General features: G+C 41.1%; 1 protein-coding gene across 1 annotated transcript; it reads right to left on the bottom strand.

Annotated features, from left to right (window-relative positions):
* Nucleotides 1-584: 584 nt before the first annotated feature.
* Nucleotides 585-12,602, bottom strand: GPRC6A (G protein-coupled receptor class C group 6 member A). The gene is made up of 6 exons (XM_049817734.1): nt 12,409-12,602; nt 10,500-10,803; nt 7,753-8,580; nt 4,683-4,895; nt 3,117-3,240; nt 585-1,705 (listed from the first exon to the last, which is right to left on the bottom strand). Exons 1-6 carry the CDS (start codon nt 12,600-12,602, stop codon nt 585-587), a joined length of 2,784 nt encoding a protein of 927 aa, XP_049673691.1.
* Nucleotides 12,603-19,952: the final 7,350 nt, after the last annotated feature.

The raw sequence follows: 19,952 nt of genomic DNA, 5'->3' as shown, positions 1-19,952 counted from the left end.
TTGGGGAGAAAAAAAAAAAAAAGGATTCACTGATACGAGGTGAAAAGGGTTACTTTTGGATGTTCAGGAGAATGGAAAGCCTATCTTAAAAGTGGAGACTAAAGGACTGGGCTTGTTTATCCTAGCAAACAAAGGCTGGGAGAGGGTTCTGTTTGATCTGTAAAACAGAGCCAGGTGGGAAGAAGAGCTCCTTAAACAATTGGACATCAAAGATGCAAAAAAAAGTGGGCTAAACCCATATGTTCCTGCCTACGTGTCGGTGAGAAATAATAATTTCCTGATGCTTCTGCCTCACTCGGGGGAGTGAGAGTGCAGAAGAGGTTCCCGACGGTCTACATGAGCGGGCCAGGGAAGGGAGGGAGCTGCTGAAGGGGACTGCACCTCGAGGTGCCCACAGCAGCAGGGGCTGGACTCTGTGAGCAAGGCAAACCTTGCAAATCTGGTAATGGATAACTGCTAAGTACTGGAGGAGAAGGCATTTCGTGTGGCCTGCTCACCTCGGGGATGCCAAAAGGAAAAAGACCTGGAAGAGAAATGGCTCCCTAAGATGGCTTTTCATCTTCTAGTACTTTAACGCTGGCCGGTCATATGCTGGAGAGTCTTTTCCTGGCTACAGTCCTTGCGGTATTTTTAGGAAGAACTTTCCCTTTTCTTAGCGTCTGCCCAGGCACTTGGAAATGGCAGTTTCCGTTCACAGAGTTATTCTCAGATTTACGTGACTCTGAGATAGTGGCTCGGGAGCTGGAAGACTTTGAATCCAAAGAAATCTGACTAACAGCAACGCTGCCTGCGCTCTTGGAGGAATACGTGTAAATCATTTTGAGAAAGGCAGATTTTGTGTTTGTTTCTTGCTTGTAAATGATGATATAGCACTTTGGAAGAAAAGTGCAGCAGAGAATTCCATAATTGGATATTAGAACGACAATGATTTCCACTGCTGGCAGGTATTTGCCAAATGTAGTTGCATAGACAGGGATAAATACAATCCACGCTATAAAGTAAATTAGCATGCCAAAGGTGATGAATTTAGCTTCATTGTAGTTCTCTGGCAACTTCCTACCTTTAAAGGCAAATATGAAGCAAATGAAGGCTAGGGCAGCGATGTAGCTCAACATAATCCCAAAAGCCACAATAGAGCCCTCGTTGCACTCCAGAATTATTGCTCTTGGGATGGAGAAATTTTGCTTTACAAAAGGTGCCCTGAATATTAGCCAGAAGGTGCAAATGATAACCTGAATTCCAGTGCAGGTGACCACAGTGGGAATAGGTTTATACACGCATTTCAGGAAATTCTGCAGCTTGGGATCAAAGCTGAAGGCTAGTAAAATTTTTAGTGACTTTATTAAAATACATGAAATGCAGAGTGCAAAACTTATGCCAAAGAGGGCTTGCCTAGTTTTACACTTGAATTCTGTGGGTTCATCTATGAAGAAGACGGTGCTTAAAAAAATTAAGAAGTGACTGAAGAGAATAATATAGCAGACAGTTAGACCTCCAGACGCCTTTACAACCGGCGTGTTCAAGTTTTTAGTAAATATTACACTAATTGACAAAACCAACGCAACCCCAAAAGCGGAGAGGAGGAGGAGGAAAATGGCAAACCAGTCGGTCCAGGCGAGGAAATGGATTGTCTTTCTGTAGCATGTGGTGCTGTTGACAGGAGCCCAGTAGGTTTTGTTGTTGCATCGGTAGCAGTAATCCATATCTGAAAGCAGAAGACGGGAAGATAACTTAGAAACCCGAAGTAAATAAACTGCAAAGTGGATTATCGAGGCTTGAGATACAGGAGCCATGTGGGAAGGGATGCTAAGGGGAATAGGCAGGGCTGGTTCCTCCCCACTATTGCTGTCGCCGTCCAGGTGGAGGAGCTGCAGGGCAGCGGTGGCAGAGGTGACACAGGTGACAGCAGTGACAGAGGTGACAGAGGTGGCGGAGGCGAAAAAACAAAGGACGAATGGGTGCCAGCTGGGTGCAGGGGCTGCCAGCAGCCAGGGGCGGGGGGGGACGGGACAGGGAGAATGACCAGGGTCCTGAAAAGTGCCTTGGTCATCGCTGAGCGGTGATACATGTCCTGGCCAGAGGTCTGGACAGGCAAACTTTAAATGAACAATGGCTCGAGATGAAATCAACTATCTTACAGAAATTTGACCTATGTTTCTTTCATCTACCTATCCCACCAAGAAAAAACCCCAACTTGCTCTTTACAGACAGCTTTTGAAATGCAGCATCAAGAATAAACATTCCTTTAGATCATGCTTTGAAAGGTTACTTTTGCTTTAAAATTCCTATCCTCTGATAAGGAGAAATTTCACAATTATTTGAATTAAAAAGATAAAATTGAATTTCCTTCTGCTCTCAGGATATTAGAAGTACATTGTACCCCAAATTTCTTAATTCCATCTCTCTCCTCCATATTTAATTTCCCCCATTTAAAAAACTTTGCTCAAGCCTATAAATGAACCAGTGGTAAAGCACACATCAGATTTGATATTAGAAAATATTACCGTACAGTCATATCAAACTTTGCGGCATTCCCTGGCAAGCTAAAAAATATGCTGGTAAGCAAAATACATAACCCTTGAACTTCATAGACTCATAGAATGGTTTGGGTTGGAAGGGACCTTAAAGATCACCTAGTCCCGACCCTGCTGCCATGGGCAGGGACACCTTCCACTAGACCGGGTTGCTCCAAGCCCCATCCAGCCTGGCCTTGAACACTGCCAGGGATGGGGCATCCACAGCCTCTCTGGGCAACCTGTTCCAGTGCCTCACCACCCTCACTGTAAAAAATTTCTTCCTTATTGAACTGGGTGTACTGCAGAAAGACAGGGAAGCAAGGCTCTGTTTTAATGAGAGTCAGTCTCATTGATAAATCAGCCAGAATTTCCATCCTTACAAAGAATAATGCTAGTCAACTGGAAAACTAGTTGCTTTACATTTGGTCTTCTAAAAAGCGTTTAAGTTTTACAGGCTAAACACTCGTATTTGGGAAACTGAGCACAAATATTTCAATCCCATTCCAAAGTTATACCCAAGGTTACCAAGGCACATTATACCCAAACAAAACAATTGTATTGATGTCTAAATAAACCTTTATTTGGATCACAATTCCTTACCTGTTTGATTGCTGTAATGGTTTTCTGGGCAGTAAACACACTCGTAGCAGCACGTGTGTGGACTTTCTGTAACCTTTTTCATCTGGCCTGGCCTGCAGTGCTGGGAGCATGTCGACTGAACCTTCTGCAGTGTGCAGAGAACAAGAAAAAAAATCAGCTCAGGCACAACTAACTACTAAGAAACATTAAAATAAACCTCCAGTAATTCTGCAATTTTCACTCTCTTTTCGTATCTAACGTATTTTAAGGAAATCTGAAAACGATGCTGAAAAAAGACCTTGTAGGCTGCATGTTTCTTGTATTTTCTTTACCCAGTCAGCAAGTGACAGGATGGGGCATTATCTACCTGATGATTTTATTTTTTGAATGCCAATCAGTGGAATTGTCTGTACCTTTAAAATGCAGATCAAAGTGTCTCATCCAGCTTTGAACCTGGAATTTAGACTGCTGAGGCTCAGCTCCAAAGAAAGCCCAGAAGCATCTGATGGGGGAATTTGAACGGACTACTTCACAAGTGAGATCCTGAAACCCTGCTTGGCTGCTCCGAGCCTGGAGCAGACACCTGGGCTCGGGGGAGACACCTTGGCGGGTGCTCTGCACTGCAGCTCCGACGTTCCTGACCCTCGGCAGCTCATCCCTGGGTCATGAAGCACAACTCTGGGGTGGGCGATCAGGGCCTTCTCCCGAGGTCTGAGTTCAGGTCCTCTTGCCAAAGACAATTTTTTGTAAAAGGGAGAAGCGGTCCTGAGGGACACTGCTATTTCTTCTCCTGCCAAGATGGAGCTCACAAGGAGGTGGAGGCATGTCCTTGCCACCCTGGGCAGTGCCACAAAGAGCAACAAGATCTGAGGTTTTCTGCTGTCCTCAGCCTTTTCTAGCAGCTGAGTCCACACGCTGAGACTCGAACCTAGTAAGCAGCCTTTCCCTGTCCCATTAGTGGTGAATAGTCTGCAGCACAGAATTGCACAATGAACGAAGACCTCCACCCATGCACAGAGGACACATTGTCCACCTGGAACTGGCCAAGGCCACCCACTAGTCCTGGCAACACCAATGCCGGGGGTCCGGGTGGTACCACCTGCCTCAGACTCTGGTAGTCACGCTGAGCCCAGCTCTAACAGGAGCAAATAATCAACAAAACTTTTTTTTTTTTTTTTTTTTTAAACAGTAAAGTCAACAGATATGAGTCTTCATGTACAAAATAAATGGTGGTGGTACGTAAGACGGGGGGCTTTTTTACATGGTCATTTTTTATTTGAAAACCCCTTTTCCAGATTCTGGAGTAGCATCCTTAGCACAGACATAACGTCTTATTTCAGGAAACCTCCTAGGAGCATTCTGAAGAAATAACTCAATTTCAAATCACTGAGCCTGCTTATAGGCTAACATGCTTTTCAGGGTGCATGAAAGTGGTTGAGTATACCCAGAGAGGGTTCTTTGTTCTAAAAGGAGAACATGAAACCACAAGAGAAATTTCTAGCTGACACATACTTCAGTTGCAAATACTGGAGGGAGAAAAAAACATGAAACAAATTTCACATGTTATGTCAACAAATTAAAAGTTACCTTTAAATCCAGAAATTCTTTTTTTTTCTCTTCATCCTTGAAGATAAAGTGACCTTTCTCTGGGTCATATTCTGCCATAGTGGTGATTTCCATGTGGCCATCTATTTCTTTCCAAAGAAGTACATCATAACTGGTGCTCATATCTCCATTGGAGTCAAACTTGATTTCTTTACCATCGTCGATGACTGTAACTTTTTTAAGTTCTTCAAGGAGCTGAACATAAGTATAAGGAGCGATAACATACATCAGCATCATGTCAGTGTGATAAAATCAATAGTTTAACATCTGTATGATAACATCAAGATAAAAAGTAATGTTGCTTTTTAGGAGTAAAAGAAAACTTAAAATTAAAAGTCATCTTTATAACTGTTTAATTTGATGTCCAACACAGAATTACATTATTCAGACAATCCTGTTGACCTTAAAAATCTATTAATAAAAAAAAAAATAAATCATTTTTTAACTCTATAAAATGTGTACAAATACTTATGTTAGTATTTTTTTCCAGCCTTGGAAATTTTGGTACGATGATAGGAAAGAAAAGACTTTTGCTTGCAAGAACTAATGGCCTTTTGGAACTCCCCTTCTTGTAAAGAACAACCGTGAGTGATGCTTCTGTTGTTAATTTACTGTCACCAGAGCTGATCTGGGCAAGATTTGCTTCCAGAGTAACCTCCTGCAGCGTGTCTGGAAATACCTAACACTGTTTTCAGCTGTGACTCAGACTGATGTTGTGTGTTGCGAGGCGAGACTCAGAACTGTTAAACGAACAATGCACGCCAGTTTGCTCACATGAAGTGATCAACAGCACAATGGCAATAAACAGCAAGGCCGTATTTGACAGATCGTAGGAAATATCAAGACAAACATGCTTTGATAAGGCAACTATCCAGCTTCGTATTGCAACCCATTCTGTTCAACAGGGAGAAATTTCTGTCTCCCTCATCATAAACAGCCAGATCAAAAGGTTCTGTGTGAATCTAGAAAAGGACAGGTTAAGGCACATATAACCCACTCCCAATTCATGGGGAAACTATAGAAGGACTTTCATTAGCTACCATGATTCTTAACTGAGGCAAAGGCTTTATCCTTTTGCAGGCCTAATGATTTTTGGCAACAGGGATTAATTAACAAGAAAAAACCCCAAGGTTTGGTGAAAGGCTGAATTTAACTGCCCTTTGGAAAGCACACTCTTAAATGGATCCATTTGTGATATTTGTAGCATTTCACGAACACACTGACAAGTATATTACTTCAATAGGCTTTGGCAAATATATGTATATAACACATCTGGTGTCTATAACATGTCATTTTTTCATGTATAACATGTAATTTTTTTGAGAGTTCATATACCCTCACCGCATCTCTACCAATTTATGAAGAACCAGAGAGTGTGTCTAACCAATATTGCATGTGAGTTGGATGTTGCATAGTTCTGTGGGACTGAGTAGGCAATTTTTAATTGTATATATTCAGGCTAGTCATTTAATCTTTCTCTTCTCCACTTTCCCAGTTTCTCTAACAATAAGGGAACAACAGAGCTTTTTGAATACGTCTTGAGATTCAGCCAGAATGGGCTAATAATTGACAACATTTTGATGTAACTGATGGTTATTTTTGCAAAGTCTGTAACACCAATGACTATCGTTTCTCTGTATGTGGAGATGTGTGATATGGATTAGTTGCATCCTAAGCTTTATATATATCCATTTCTAGAGGGTTTAAACTTACTATAGAGGAAGTGTATTATGAAGACAGCACAGGAGGAATAACTATCTATTTCAGTTTTTTCATGAGTCCTTAGCGTCTTAACAGGACTTTTAATTTGGGTGGTTTGGGATTTAATTCAGCAATGATGTAAATGCAGCTCCATAAAGTTGCATTCCCTGTAGAGCAGCCCTGCATTTGTCCCATTTGCGTTTACAAATTCACGTAAGAGTCTGATTGTTACTGGTTTGGTTTTTTTCAAATCCCCTATCTTGGTTTGACCTGCCCTGACCTAGGATAAGAGGTCAGAGCAAGTCAGAGTGCTTCAGTGGTTGTTTGACTTTTAAATGAACTTTTGTTTAATCCTCTGAGTAAAAGTGTGTAAAAGTGAATACTCCTGAGCAGGTTCTTAGGTAAAAGGTCAGGTCAGGTTTACTTGTCTGATTTTTCCCTCTTCTTTTCCCACCCAATAGAGTTTGATAACAAGTACCTCACCCATCTTAAAGATTGTGTCTAATTTTTCTACCAGTCATTTTGGTATAAATCAAGATCAGGCAGAAGGATAGCCTGTTGCTTTTTAACTTTCAAGTAAAGATTCATTATAGAGGAAAATACCTGAGTTCAGACAAAGCAGAGGCAATTGTGAGAGAGAGAGGAAAACTGAAACACTTTGGTGAATGTCCCTATCCTGCAATATCCCCATCTCTCAAGAGCACTCATCGCTATGTATTACAGTAGTTTGCAGCAACAGGAGCAACCACTAGTAGCTGAATAGCTGGTAAGTCAACTGTAGATTGACTCTACGTTTTATTCTATCCCATGAGTAGCTAGCAAGATGTTCCGGCAAGGAGCCAACAGACTGGAGCCTTCATCCAAGCTGGTGCCTGCTCTGTGTGCTCTTTGAAGGTGATGGGGGAAGTGATAAGGTCGCTAATGAAGCCCAGCAGCTAAAGAGCCCTTCTGCACCTGTGGAGTCAAGCATTTACAGCCATGGCTATTGTACCCACGAAGGAGGAGATGGTGGGTATGTAGTTACTCACCATCAGTTAGCTCTCTGTATGTGAAATGTAATAATCATTCTCTATCTACAGCAGAACACAGCCATGGCTTCGCACCGGGAACTTCTGCAACTGCATGTGCCAAAAAAGGGGAGACAAAACTGGAGTCTAGTTCTCACTGCTGCAGCAGTTAGTTACTGCTGCTCTAGCACATAGTCTGTGATTTCAGTTGGTGAAAAAAGCAGGAACAGGAATAAAAAGTCATTTAGTAAAAGGACCAATCCAGTAAATTCAGGAATAGGGGAGGAAAAAATGAGATGAAAACTACGCAGAGAGAATGAAACCTGAAAGAATTAACATCATACCTCCCAGGGAGTGAAGGCAGAGGGATCTTTGCAGTTTCTGTCTTCGCACTGCCCTTTAATGGCGTGAGCAATGGCATAGATTGCAAGTATAGTACTATGGATAAATCCCGATTCAATGTTAGCATTCAAAAAACCATCTCTCCAGATCTGATGTTTATTCTCAACATTTTGCAATAGATCATCTTGGGACTGGTTTGAAATGCACATTTGAAAATCATGATAGTCCAGGTGTGCACAGACTGACAAAAGCATGATATATTCACGTAAAAACATGTTGTTGTCAGCGGGCTTTTCATGAAGGTTTCTCAGAAAGTCTTGAAATGTGGAGATGTCTCCGCTTTTAAATCCAAATCCCACAATGGTTCCCAGCTGTCTGATATTGGGAATTGTACTGATTTTGACTGCAGCTGACCAGTTATCACTTGCAATCCAGATTTTATTTACGTTCCTCTCAATTGCCTTCTTAAAGAGTTTGAGCACGTGGACCTGTCTCATAAAGACGACAATAACATTTACTCTGGTTTCCTTGACAATCTTCTCAACTGCGTGATCAACTTTTGTGTGAAAGCTGTTGTCAGAGAGATAGGCAGGCAGCATTTCTTTAAAAGCTATGCAAACATTGTTTGCCATGGCCTGAACCCCAAAGCTCTCCAGAGCGAACCGCCCGTTGTCATCATCAGTGGCTATTACTCCAATCCAATTCCACCCAGACTCACAGATCAAGTGGGCCATTGCTCTTGTCTGATGAAAATCACTGGGGATAGTCCTGAAGAAAGAAGGAAACCGGATTTTGTCACTGAGGATTTCAGCTGATGATGCAGGACTGACCTAGGAAGAGCGAACAATTCAGTTACGGAGGCAGTCTCCTCCAAGGGACACCAAGAGATCCAAAGGTGCCATGATTGCTCTTCCATCCCGCCTGACCCAGGCTGCCTTCTCCTGTGAGTGAGCATCAACAGGGTGCGGCCAAATGGGGCAGGCTCCCTCACCCTGCTCTTAGGATGCAGGCTCATGCCCTATTTTATACGTTCCGCTATTTTCATCCTCATCGATATAATTACTTCAGTGAAGGTAGAGTATAAAACCTTTCAAAATGGATATGACAGTTATGCCGGTATAAGGATTTTGTTTTACTCTGTTCAGATACCATCAACATGCTATTGAAAACAATATTTAAAACATTGGTAGCATCAGCTATTGTTTGAGGAGTTATTCAAATTGCTAGTACTCTTGCATTTTGCAGTATTTTTCTATCACTCAGTATGTTGGCATGGCTCACCCACATCTATATTTTCTCTCCAAGATTTAAGTATTATATTTTAAAAGGATCATTAAGTCTGTTAGAAGAACCTCCCAGAAAAACAAACAGTAACCAATATTACAGAATGCTATAATTCTTTCATATAAAAGATTTATTGCCTTTTTCCTGTGAATGAGCCAGAAAAAATGTAAATGGAACACTGTTATTTAAATCTCTCTATTTTTAATCCTTTTCTATTTGTTTGTAGGAGCTTTTTTTCCCTACACTTATATTTACTACATTGCTTGACAGTTCTTAAAAAATTAAATCTAAGCTTTCCAAAATGAGAGTCACCTGTCTGGAGGGGATACCAAATCTTACTGGTATCAGAAGATTACAGATGTTATTGATGACAAAAATCTGCTGGGCCACCTTTTCCATCTCTACATTCCAATGCAGATTTGTTTCATCACTTGCCTTTTGATTACGTTCAAGTGTGGCATTTTAATTTTCATACTTACTATAGCTCCTGTGGTAGAGCTGGAGGTCATAATTACTTCCTATCATTGCAGAGGAAAAGATCCAGTTAGAAGTTACGTTTAGTTCAGATTTTATGTCTTTTCCACATGTTTGGTTACTATGTTGCTACTTTGCAGTGAGATAATTTATGTCAAATTGCCAAACCCAAGGTGCAACACAGGATGGTGTGGAAGTGGATCTCCTTTATCCATGTTGGTCCCAGCCTTGACCCCAAATCTCTTGCAACGGCAAAAGTAGAAATGCAAGCACCGGCCTAAGTGCAAGTGTGGGACTGTACTAGTCCTAGAGAGGTCAGAAATAGAGAAGGGTGTTTTGAGAAAGACCAGTGTGGATCTAGACAGTTGTATTCTTTCTCTTCTATAACTGCTTGAAGAGTAACAGGAGTAAACCTGTGTTTTAGAGCAATATTCCTCACTTCCCTGTCCGTAGTTATAACAGACTCCAACATCTCATCTCTCTCAGGCGGGAGAGAATTTCCAAATTTCTGGCCAATTTTTTTTTTTTTTTTTTTTTTTTTTGTTTGTTTGTTTTGGTGGTGGGGGTTTTTTTTCAGCTTGAGATTGGGTATTGTCATATTCACCCCCAGCCAGGCGAGCGGGTGTGACTTTGTTGCCTGAACAAAGTCCTTGAGTGTCATCCAAGGCATGCTGGACCAACTGGCACAGCCATGCAGGAGTGACTAATGGCACCGCTAGGCTGACAAGAGCCCAGCATCATCCTGAAATAGCACTCAGAGGCATGTGCCTCGGGCATATAAAATAGCCCTTACTGCCTTTGTTTAGGCAAGTGAGTCAAGCCGTCCATTTGGAGCTCAATCCCATCCCTCCTGATGTCCTTAGGTTGAGCCAAGTCCTGCCCTGTAGCAAACAGGGGGCTTTTGCAATCCCTATGATCAATGTTACACCTTTATTCCAAGCACAGTAGATCTGACCCTCTTTCCAAAATGAAATAATTCCCTCAAACCTACCTGTGGGATTAGTTGCAAAGCCAACAGCCTTGACACTGCCATTGACACCTCTGAGTAGCTGGCTCCAGCGACTGCCTTAACTCTCGGGACGTAGTCTGAGTAGTTACACTTGAACTCTACAACATCCTCAGAAGAATTGAATTTAGCCAGGAACCTCAGAGCAGACGCCATGGCTTTTGTAACTTCTGCACACGTGTCATAGATTTCGTAGCCCAGAGTAACTCCAGATAACAGCGTTGAATTGTTGATCGTTTCAATAGCATGTATCATTGCAAGTGTCTGAAGAAAAATTTGAATTTCGAAGCTGTCAAACACAGAAGTTTTGTTTTAGAAAAAACATTGCTGGGAACAAGGCTGAAGCAAAGTCCATTTTGAACATATCCCTTAGAATTTGACAACTACTGAAAAGAAGTGATGGATAGTACATTTTGTGTGATTTGTTTGGGGTTTAGTGTACAAAAGATTAGAAACCGTATATTTTTGTCTCACCTAAATGGGAGATTAAGCAAAATAAACACAAAACTTAAAATATACCTGAATATAAGTGTTTTTCTGAAAAAGAAACAGGTACTAAAAAATTAATTTTCATGTTACATGCAAATTTGCAAGCGATGTCTTCAGGAAGCATCTGTCAAAGGGAAGCTATTCCAATTTACATCATCTGCTCAGTAAGCTTTTTAAAAAATGTATTTACTTTCATCAAAAGCATGAAACAAAGAAAAGACTAAATATTTCACAATAGAAGAAAATATTTCAGTGGTTGAGGTCTTCTAGTGGTTGCATTGACGTTCCTAAAATCTTCTTTAAACCTGATGAAGTTAGTACAGCTATTCCCCTTATCTCCAGTGGATATTATAACAGATGCTTAATCAGAAGCTAGCATAAAATGTCTGCTATACAACCAACCCTCCTCTCAGGCAAGCTTCTCTGAATTTTACAGCTCTTGCTAACTAAATTAAATTTCAAAGGGACCTGAGACAACTTATGACTCCGTAGAAAAATAATGGAAGACTGACAAAATCACGACTTCAACATAATTTTGAAATAAATCCAGATGGATACCTGCATGTCCAGCTGATTATTAGATTGAGGGATTAAGTTGCATGTAAAATTCAAATAAAATTTGAGGATTTGCACCTGTATTAAAATTAAAGAAACTGCATATTTGGAATTCCTGGGCTTAGGTAAGCTGTATAATACTTAAAATGAAGTTCTTCACCAGGTTTCCTTTGCATTCTTTCCAGAAAAACGGATGTTTCAAGCACAGTAGGATTTGGAGCCAACAAAATAAATATTCTGATGCACAGTCTGAAACTGAATGCATACATGATATGGTGTTTATATATAGCCTATCCTGTAACATAATGCCACAATTATAATACAAAGTGTAATAATTACAGTAACTATCACAATAATTACAATCTAGTCAGCAAAGGTACTGTTCTAGATTAGAACTGAGCTGCCCTGTGAGGTGGGGGACATACTTTAGTATGTGCTTAGGTAAAATGGAACAGCCTGCCTGTGTTCAAATCATATAGGTGCAACCTCATAACAAGTAATGAACAACTGCACAGCAGAGTACTTCAGACATAGAGCAACAAATTAGCATTTACGTGGAAATCAAATTATTTTTCAGCACAAACCTCCAGGTCTATTTGATTATATATGAAGGCTGAAATATGATCAAATGCTCATTCTCTTCCTCAGGCAGCCACAGTATTTTTTACTGTAACTTTGCCATACTTTGTCATCCTGTTTTAATTTATGTGCAATTTATGTGATGTCCAAGGTCTTTTTAAAGGCTAAGAAATGCAAGAGAACCAGATTTTGTTGATCTTAATATAAGAGGTACGTGCCCAATGTTAGTGATCTCTTCTTTGTTATGTATGTAATTTCCAGTATTACTCACCCAGCACAATTCTGAATCACTGGCTTGATGGGATATTCTTCTGGAGGCAGCATTTCGCTATGAACTGCAAACAAGCCTCCGATAACAATGTCCCCCGGAGAACTGGCACCCACAAAGTCGTCAGTATTCTGGCAAGAAAAAGCGATATCAGTGCCGATCACAAAGTAGGGGATCAAAAAGCTAACGAATGCCATGTTTCTGTTTCACTTGCTCACTACCAGCTTTAAGTCAATTAAGCGAGCTGCAGGGCCAACAAGGGCTCCTATGTCACCTATAAACAGCAGCAAAGGAAAAAGGCTGCACTCAAAAGTTAGTCACACCTCATAAGGTGCTTGTATTTGCTTCACTGGCTGAGGCTATTTTACTGAAGATACTAAAGCAACGCTGTCACATAAAATGTAAGGGTGCGGGGGTGTGAGAGTGAAGAGGGAGGGAGAAACATAAATGAGTTTAAAAGGAAATGTTGGACATAAAATCTGTTCTGCTGTGTTCAAAGTTTATTACACCTTATCTGAAACACATGGCAAATATTTTGGTATAAATTTGGGCTTGTCTTGAATACCTTCCAACTGAGTGCAGGGTGCGAAGAAGCAATCATGTTATATGGTAATGATATTGCTGTGACCATATTTTAAGGTTCTGGTCCAAAGAGTACTGAAAAAAGACCCCCCCGGCCACAGCGTGCTTTAGATCAGAATCTGGTCCAAAAAACCCCGACCCAAAAGTACCAAAAGACTGCTTTTCTCTCAACCCTTTTCTTATAACTTTTAAAAGCCCTGTATAAAAATGGTTTGGATAAGGTAATATTCACGGTTCTGATGCACACGCAGCTCCTAGGGACTTCAGTGGGCTTTGGATCTCACTCTGTATTTACAAGCCAGGCCGTGTCTGCTGCTGGTTGACCTGATAAACACAGAACAGTGGGGAAACATGGTACTAGTGCTATTTTTTGGCAGGAGGGAAGCACGCTCTCTTCCCCCTCTGGCTGAGGGCACCGGCACACGAGCAGCAGCTCCTGTGCAGGGGGAGGACCGGGAAGCAGCTGTTCTCGGAGCCGCCGTTCCCCTCAGATTCGCAGGAATCGGATGCTGCACCAGACGGGAACTGGAGGAAAAGAGAAGCAGAGGCGGGACTCTCAGCTTTCATAAACTCCAACCATAAATACCTCTTTAGGACAGAACATGACTGATGCTACTAAACAAGACCAAGAGACAAAGATCTGACAATAATCCCTTTCTGTTCTTGACATTGGCCTATTTCTCTATTTTCTTATAATGGCTTCTTCAGATTTTGCTGCTTTTAGCAGTATGCCAAAACACTCTCAGAGAATGGGGTCAGTCATAGTGTTTATTGTGTATGATTATACTATAAAAAAGCTGGGTTTTACACAGAAAATTTGAATCAAGCAAAAAAGAGAAATGGGATGTTTGTTACATATTCTTTCTGATAACCATAAGGCACACTACATAAATTATTTGAATTATTATAGTTTGCCTTTTTTTCTCACTAGTCTCTTCATAGAGTATCCATTTACAACAGAGATATTTCTTGCAAATGCAATTGTTAATCCCCAGTTAAGTCACCATTCAGCCTCGTCTTTGTTATAATATAACAGCTTGTGTTCCTTTCATCTGCCTTCTTTCCTTCCATGTGGTTTTCTCACTGCTGGGTCAGGGCACACAGTAAACAGCTGCCTGCATTTTCTTTAATGTATCTGATCACATGCACTTACGGGCAAATGATGACACCAGTTTATTCTGCTTCTGCACTAACTTCCAGTTATTCCAAAGGTTTTCCTCTTGATTTATAGCAACGTATGGGCAGCCAGACTCTGGCCCTGAGTTATAAGACATTCACTTGCAAATATTCATGTACCCATCCCTTTCCATCCAGGTAATGCGCCTTAAAGCCTGGCTCCATGCACTCTGGTGTTTCTTTTTCCCTGACTCTGCATATAACTTTGCATATAAACCTCCTGCCAAATGATACTTTATGTCCTTAAAGAGTAAGATTGGAGCTAGTAATTTCCTTAAGAAAGCCACAAGAATATTCAGTCAGCCATAGGCTTCTAGTATAAAACGTAACTTTTAAGGACCTAACACTAAGTACTGCATTAAGAAGTCAATGGAAATACAGTACTGATAATTTGAAACAGTAAATTGTTATAATTTATGATTAGAAGCAGAAAAGAAACTCTACTCTGGCCAGTCTCTAAAAAGCTATTAATTTCTATAGAAGAGGATTTTACCTACAAACAAAAGTCCTTACTTGGTCACTTTGGAAAGTGGAAGTTGACAAAATAAACATCACATATAATTGGTGCATAATTTCATGTTACTTATAAAAACACCATGAAATGCGGTATGCTTCAAATTCAACTACACTGAGTTTACATCACAGCATAGAGTATTTTCACAGGGAGGTTTTTATTGTTTGTTTTCAAGACCTCTAGCTCACAATTATTGCTAGTGATAAGAAGTACTTAGAAGTGTTACTGAGATAGCTCAGCCTAATCTAGTACTGCAGAATTAACTGGAAGTGTTTGCAAATTCCCTTTTTCATTGACACTTATGTACCAACAGAAATAAGCGTATAGTACAAAAGGTTCTTTGCTTAAAATTTAGTGACGTATTATTGTAACATCGCTAGACTTTCACAGTCGTCTGCACAGGAGTATTTCCTGGCAGGTAGAATCATGCATAAGATTCAGGGGAAATCTTGAAGTACCATCATCTCTAGAAAGCAGCCTTTAATGGACTGTGCAAAGGCAGAAACAGGACCTACCGAACCCGGAGCTATTCCGAGAGCCACAGATGAATTCTAAGAGGCTTTGGAGGATCTGGTGGGAGACAAGAGATACTCTGGTAGTATCTCTGTATGCCCCAAAGTTACCTGCTGCCGTGCCAAAACGGCTACTTCTTTCACCTGGGCTTCAGCTTCCCTTTGAGAAGAACCAGAATAGGGGTTTTGGAAGATGGTCCTGTCAAGCTCAGCGCTAATCTTGCAGGAGAGTTCTTGTAAATTTACAGCTAATAAATTTTTGGCAACACTGCCACACTTATTGAAAGGCTTCAAAATCCAAAATGTGTGAAAAGCCAAGGGAACTTTGGATATTCTCACTGTTATTCAAAGGAGTGGGATAAGCCCTCCTCATTCAGGACAGGACCTACCCTGACACAAGGGAGATTGCCCTGTTTGGAGAACCCAGCAGCATTCAAACAAAATCCTGTCACTTGTAGGGATGCTGATGCTTGTGTAGGTTAAGAGTGACCACCCCTTCTTGGATTGTTCCTGGGGAAGCCATGAGCCACAAAGAAAGGAACACAAGCCATAATTTTAAAGCCCTGAACTGAGTGCTTTGTTCCCAGTTCTAGCACTGACTTCTTATGCCAGATCTGCACAGACTTCTGCCGTGACTTCCCAACCCTAGTCGGTTGTTCAGTCAGGTTTCTGAAAGGCTCCTTCTCACTCTCAAACGAAGTAGCGCCAAAACTCCTTGGAACTCTAGATGTAACCTTCTTCTGATTCCTGTAATATCTGCAGAATAGAGAATAACACTGCCTTTCCATCCAGATCATAAACTCGTTAGAATAACTACTGTCCTTCACTTATGGTGAACCCCCAGTTTGTATAAGGTAATTTGATACAAGCAATTAACAACATAACAGCAACAAGGCAGAAGAAAACAAGCTAAACCAAGGCAAATCCAAGTATAAATCAGTGCTGCAATAGAGGAACACGCCTTATTCTTGTTTTACTGTAAAGGAGCTGTGCGTTTTCCCATCAGCCTTCATGTTTTGCCTTGTATGAGGTGTCTATTTTTAAAAAGTATTGCTTTTCACATAAGGACCTGGCAGTCCTGTAAAACGCCGTGGTTGCAGAAGCCTTAACACAGCAGGGAGCTGTTCAGCAGAAAAGCCCGTGTCTGCTGCCACCCCCCTTCTACCCAAGAGCAGATAGGGTATCCCACCGCTTTGGCCAGCAAGCCACCTCTCGGTTTGCCTTTGTGTCGGGGCAGTAACCAGCACGTTTGAAAGGCTCCCAGGGAGCCCAGCTGCTCCCTCGTGGTCTTACTGAAGTCCGTGGGAGCTGCTGTGCCTCACGACCAGGGCTGAACGGCCAGCTGAAGGCTGGTCTACTGAAAAGAAAGCCAGAGAGTCAAAGTGTGAAGCTCAGTATATATTGACTATGAGCAGAGTTTGGGAATGCTTCAAAAAAACAGAAATACCAGGGAAAACGCATGTGGAACTGCTCTCTAAAATCACCTCTTAGAAACCCTCTGCAGTTGGAAGCAACCATTGTTTCCACCAGGGAAGCCAGTACGCTAACATCTTCCAGGCCAGTAAGAAGGAATTGTCCCTTGTGAAATCACTTTATTTTCCATGCAATCAGTTTATGGAGCCATTTCCTTTCGACAAGATAGACTGCATCTATACTAATAAAGACAGTAGATAGTGCTGAGGTCAAAACATTAAGAAGAGTAAATATTGGTTAGGATTGCCAGCTTTCTAGATCAATAGAACCATTGTATTTAACCCAATGATTTTGGATTACTCAGTTTCTTTTAAGGAAGTTTAAACAATGGAGGAAAAAAAAAAAAAAAAGAGAAGCAGGTATTGCATTATTTAATTTTAATTATCTTTTTAAAATTTCTTCCATTTACTGGGAACCTACATAACTTAATATTAAATATTAAAATTAAAGAATGGGAAGGATATTACCCATTATTTTGATTTGTGGTCTGTTAAAAAAAAACACAAACAAACAAAAACAAAACCAACTTAAAAATTGAGAAAACATCAACAGAGAAATGGAATTTGGATGGAAGCCAAGCGGTCACATTAATTTCTGAGAAACAAACTAACTCAATTTTCAAGTTCATTGGGTTTGTCCTCTACAGCGTGTCAGCTGAGCTGCATGATGGGGAGGACAAGTTCTGGGGGTTTTTTATCAGGTCACAATATTATAAATTGTCTCCTGATGTTCTCTGAAAGTTGAATTTTCCCCTGATGTAAATAGCCTTGTTGGAGTACTTCCAATAGAAAAGTGATATGCTGGAACATCTACCTAGAGGAGGGCTGTGACAGTGCCTTCAGCCTCCTGCCTGGACTCTCAGGGCAGTCCTGGGCAGCCCCACAGCAATTTCTTTTTCAGGAACTGTTTCAGTCAATAGTCAGTGTTGTGCATGTTCAGTGCACCTCTGCTGTTTATGCTACAATAGAGCTCCAAGAAATTAAAGCAGAGTTGTGAAGGGGGGAATACAACTAATTTTTACTTTTTTTTTTTAGTTCAGAGCAGAGATTTTTGTTTCGTTTATCTTCTCTAGTATTTTAACATACTTAGATTAAACTTCAAGTCAAATATAATTTTGAAATGGACCAAATGGATTTGACTTTTCCAATGTTGAGGACAAGTATTTTTAGCCATTCCAACATTGAATCTGTCTATACATGAACGGTTTGGGTTGTTTTGGTGTTTTTTTTTTCAAATAGTCTAGCAAGGCTTCTCCTATCCCACACAACCAAGATGATAGTCAGCTATCAGGATGGAGTCAGGATGGAGTCAGGACAATTTTTCATGAAAGCCAGCACGGCAGGCATGACCCAGTTGATCAAGGTGCTATTTTCAGAATTCTTCATCAGGTTTTATTTCTTTCCTTTTGTTCTACCTTCTCTTCTCTTAATTGGAAAACAAGTGAGCAAAAATGTCATTCATCTATTGACTGTGCAAACATTTGGGCCCAACCTGTAGTAAAAGGGCCACCCAGAGGGAAAGAAAACCTCTAGCCTAGATATTTTGGGCTTTCTCCCAAGAGGCTGGGGGTCCAGCCCTTCTGCCGATGACTGCTCACAATCCTATAGGGAGACCTTTGCTACATAAAGGAGGCGACTCAAGTCTTTCTGCTCCCAGTGCCCTCTACTCATTGGAATGTCATTGACAATTTGTTTGAGAAAGCCCTTCTAGCCCGGGCATTAGGAACCCTCCTCGGAGAGACAGTGTATCAGAAACTGCCGGGGGTGTATTGCCTTGGATATTTGGCACGTTCTGGAAACGCCTGTCTGCAAGAAAGTCAGGCTGGAGATCATCTCACGTGAAAATACCGATGGCAAGCAGGTATGAAGTTGATGCCAAACCTCTCAGCATTATTAAAACCGAACACACCTTAAAATCCCTGTAAGCCTGATTTTATTTTGAGTTTAAAAATACATGTGGTTACTGCTTTTAGACATCCCCAGTTGACTGTGGGTGATCTGAGGGTCTTGGTTTTGGATATAGACTGTTAAAGGACAGCTAGCCTCCAAACAGCCATCTTGGGGACCTTGTGCTTATTCTCATGGAATCACTTTTGTAAATAGTACTTTGTGACTTTTTAACTCTTACAGTACTTGTCCCACATAAACTCCTTTAAAAATATGAGCACATGGCTTCAGTCATTTTGGAGCTGAAATAGAAATGATTAATATTAAACAGTAATTAGAATAAGAGAAACAAAAAAGGGTTCAGTTGTGGGAGCAGGGACTGAAAGTCAGGTGAGCCCTACTTTTAAGGGAATGCCTTCATCACTAAAAGACTGTAATGGAAATGCTTGCTTTCTCCCTGGCCCAAGCCTTCAACGACTCTGTGTAAATATCAGTAAAGAATGATAACTCATTTGCTTCCCTTCCTCAGCATACTTTATCAAGAACACTTTTGCAAAACACGGGTCTAAACCTCTTCAGATAGAAAAAAAAAAAAAATCAAAAAAAATCACATCCACGTCTCCCAAATGTGCTGTCTGACAGGATCTAGAACGGGACACCAGGGAAAGGCTGGTTTTCACTTGCCCTGATTTTGTACGAGTCCCCGTCTTGTCACTGTCCTGAAACCACATATCTGAGCAAGTACATATGTGTTTACCTTCTCCCTGAACACCGAGTAATTGGACAGATAATTTGGGGCTGGACTAGATGCTCTCCAGACATCCCTTCCAACCTCAATTATCGTGTGATTCTGTGATGATGCTACTTCCAGTGGTGTTTTGTGGGAAGGGCTGGTGCCCATAGGTGCCAAACTGTAGAAGACCTGAGTGGGATTAGAGGCTCCCCTCAGCACTGGCTAGGCAGTCCTGAGCTCAGCCAGCTGGTCTTGGGGGGACCCTGGTTTTGGGAACATAAGTCTCTTTCAGTTCATATAGGAGGTAAGCTGTTAGGACCTCCTTACTCAGCTGTAAGGAGCTCTTCAGGCAAGGGCCAAGATTCCTCAACGTAGATATAGGTTTTATGCCTTAGTTAACTCCATTTGGGTTTGATGCTTAAATACATTTAACATTGACTCCAAAACCTTTTCAACCCTAGGACTGCAAGTCTCAACTGATTTTGTTTTATTTTTGAGAATTGATTCAAGGTTGTCGTTGTCACCTTTATTCTAGACTTTATTTATTTTGGTTTTCTTTTGAGATCTTAAAAGATCTCAGCTCACCTTACAAGCTTTAACTGATTGTGTTATAAAAGTAAACATACATCTGTGAAGAGAGTACAGGCAGAACAGGTGACACTCATAAAAAT

This window comes from Accipiter gentilis, chromosome 15 (assembly GCF_929443795.1).
Source record: "Accipiter gentilis chromosome 15, bAccGen1.1, whole genome shotgun sequence".
Taxonomy (NCBI): Eukaryota; Metazoa; Chordata; class Aves; order Accipitriformes; family Accipitridae; genus Astur; species Astur gentilis.
The sequence above is the reverse complement of the archived record's forward strand: the minus strand, read 5'-3'. Positions and strand labels throughout refer to the sequence as shown.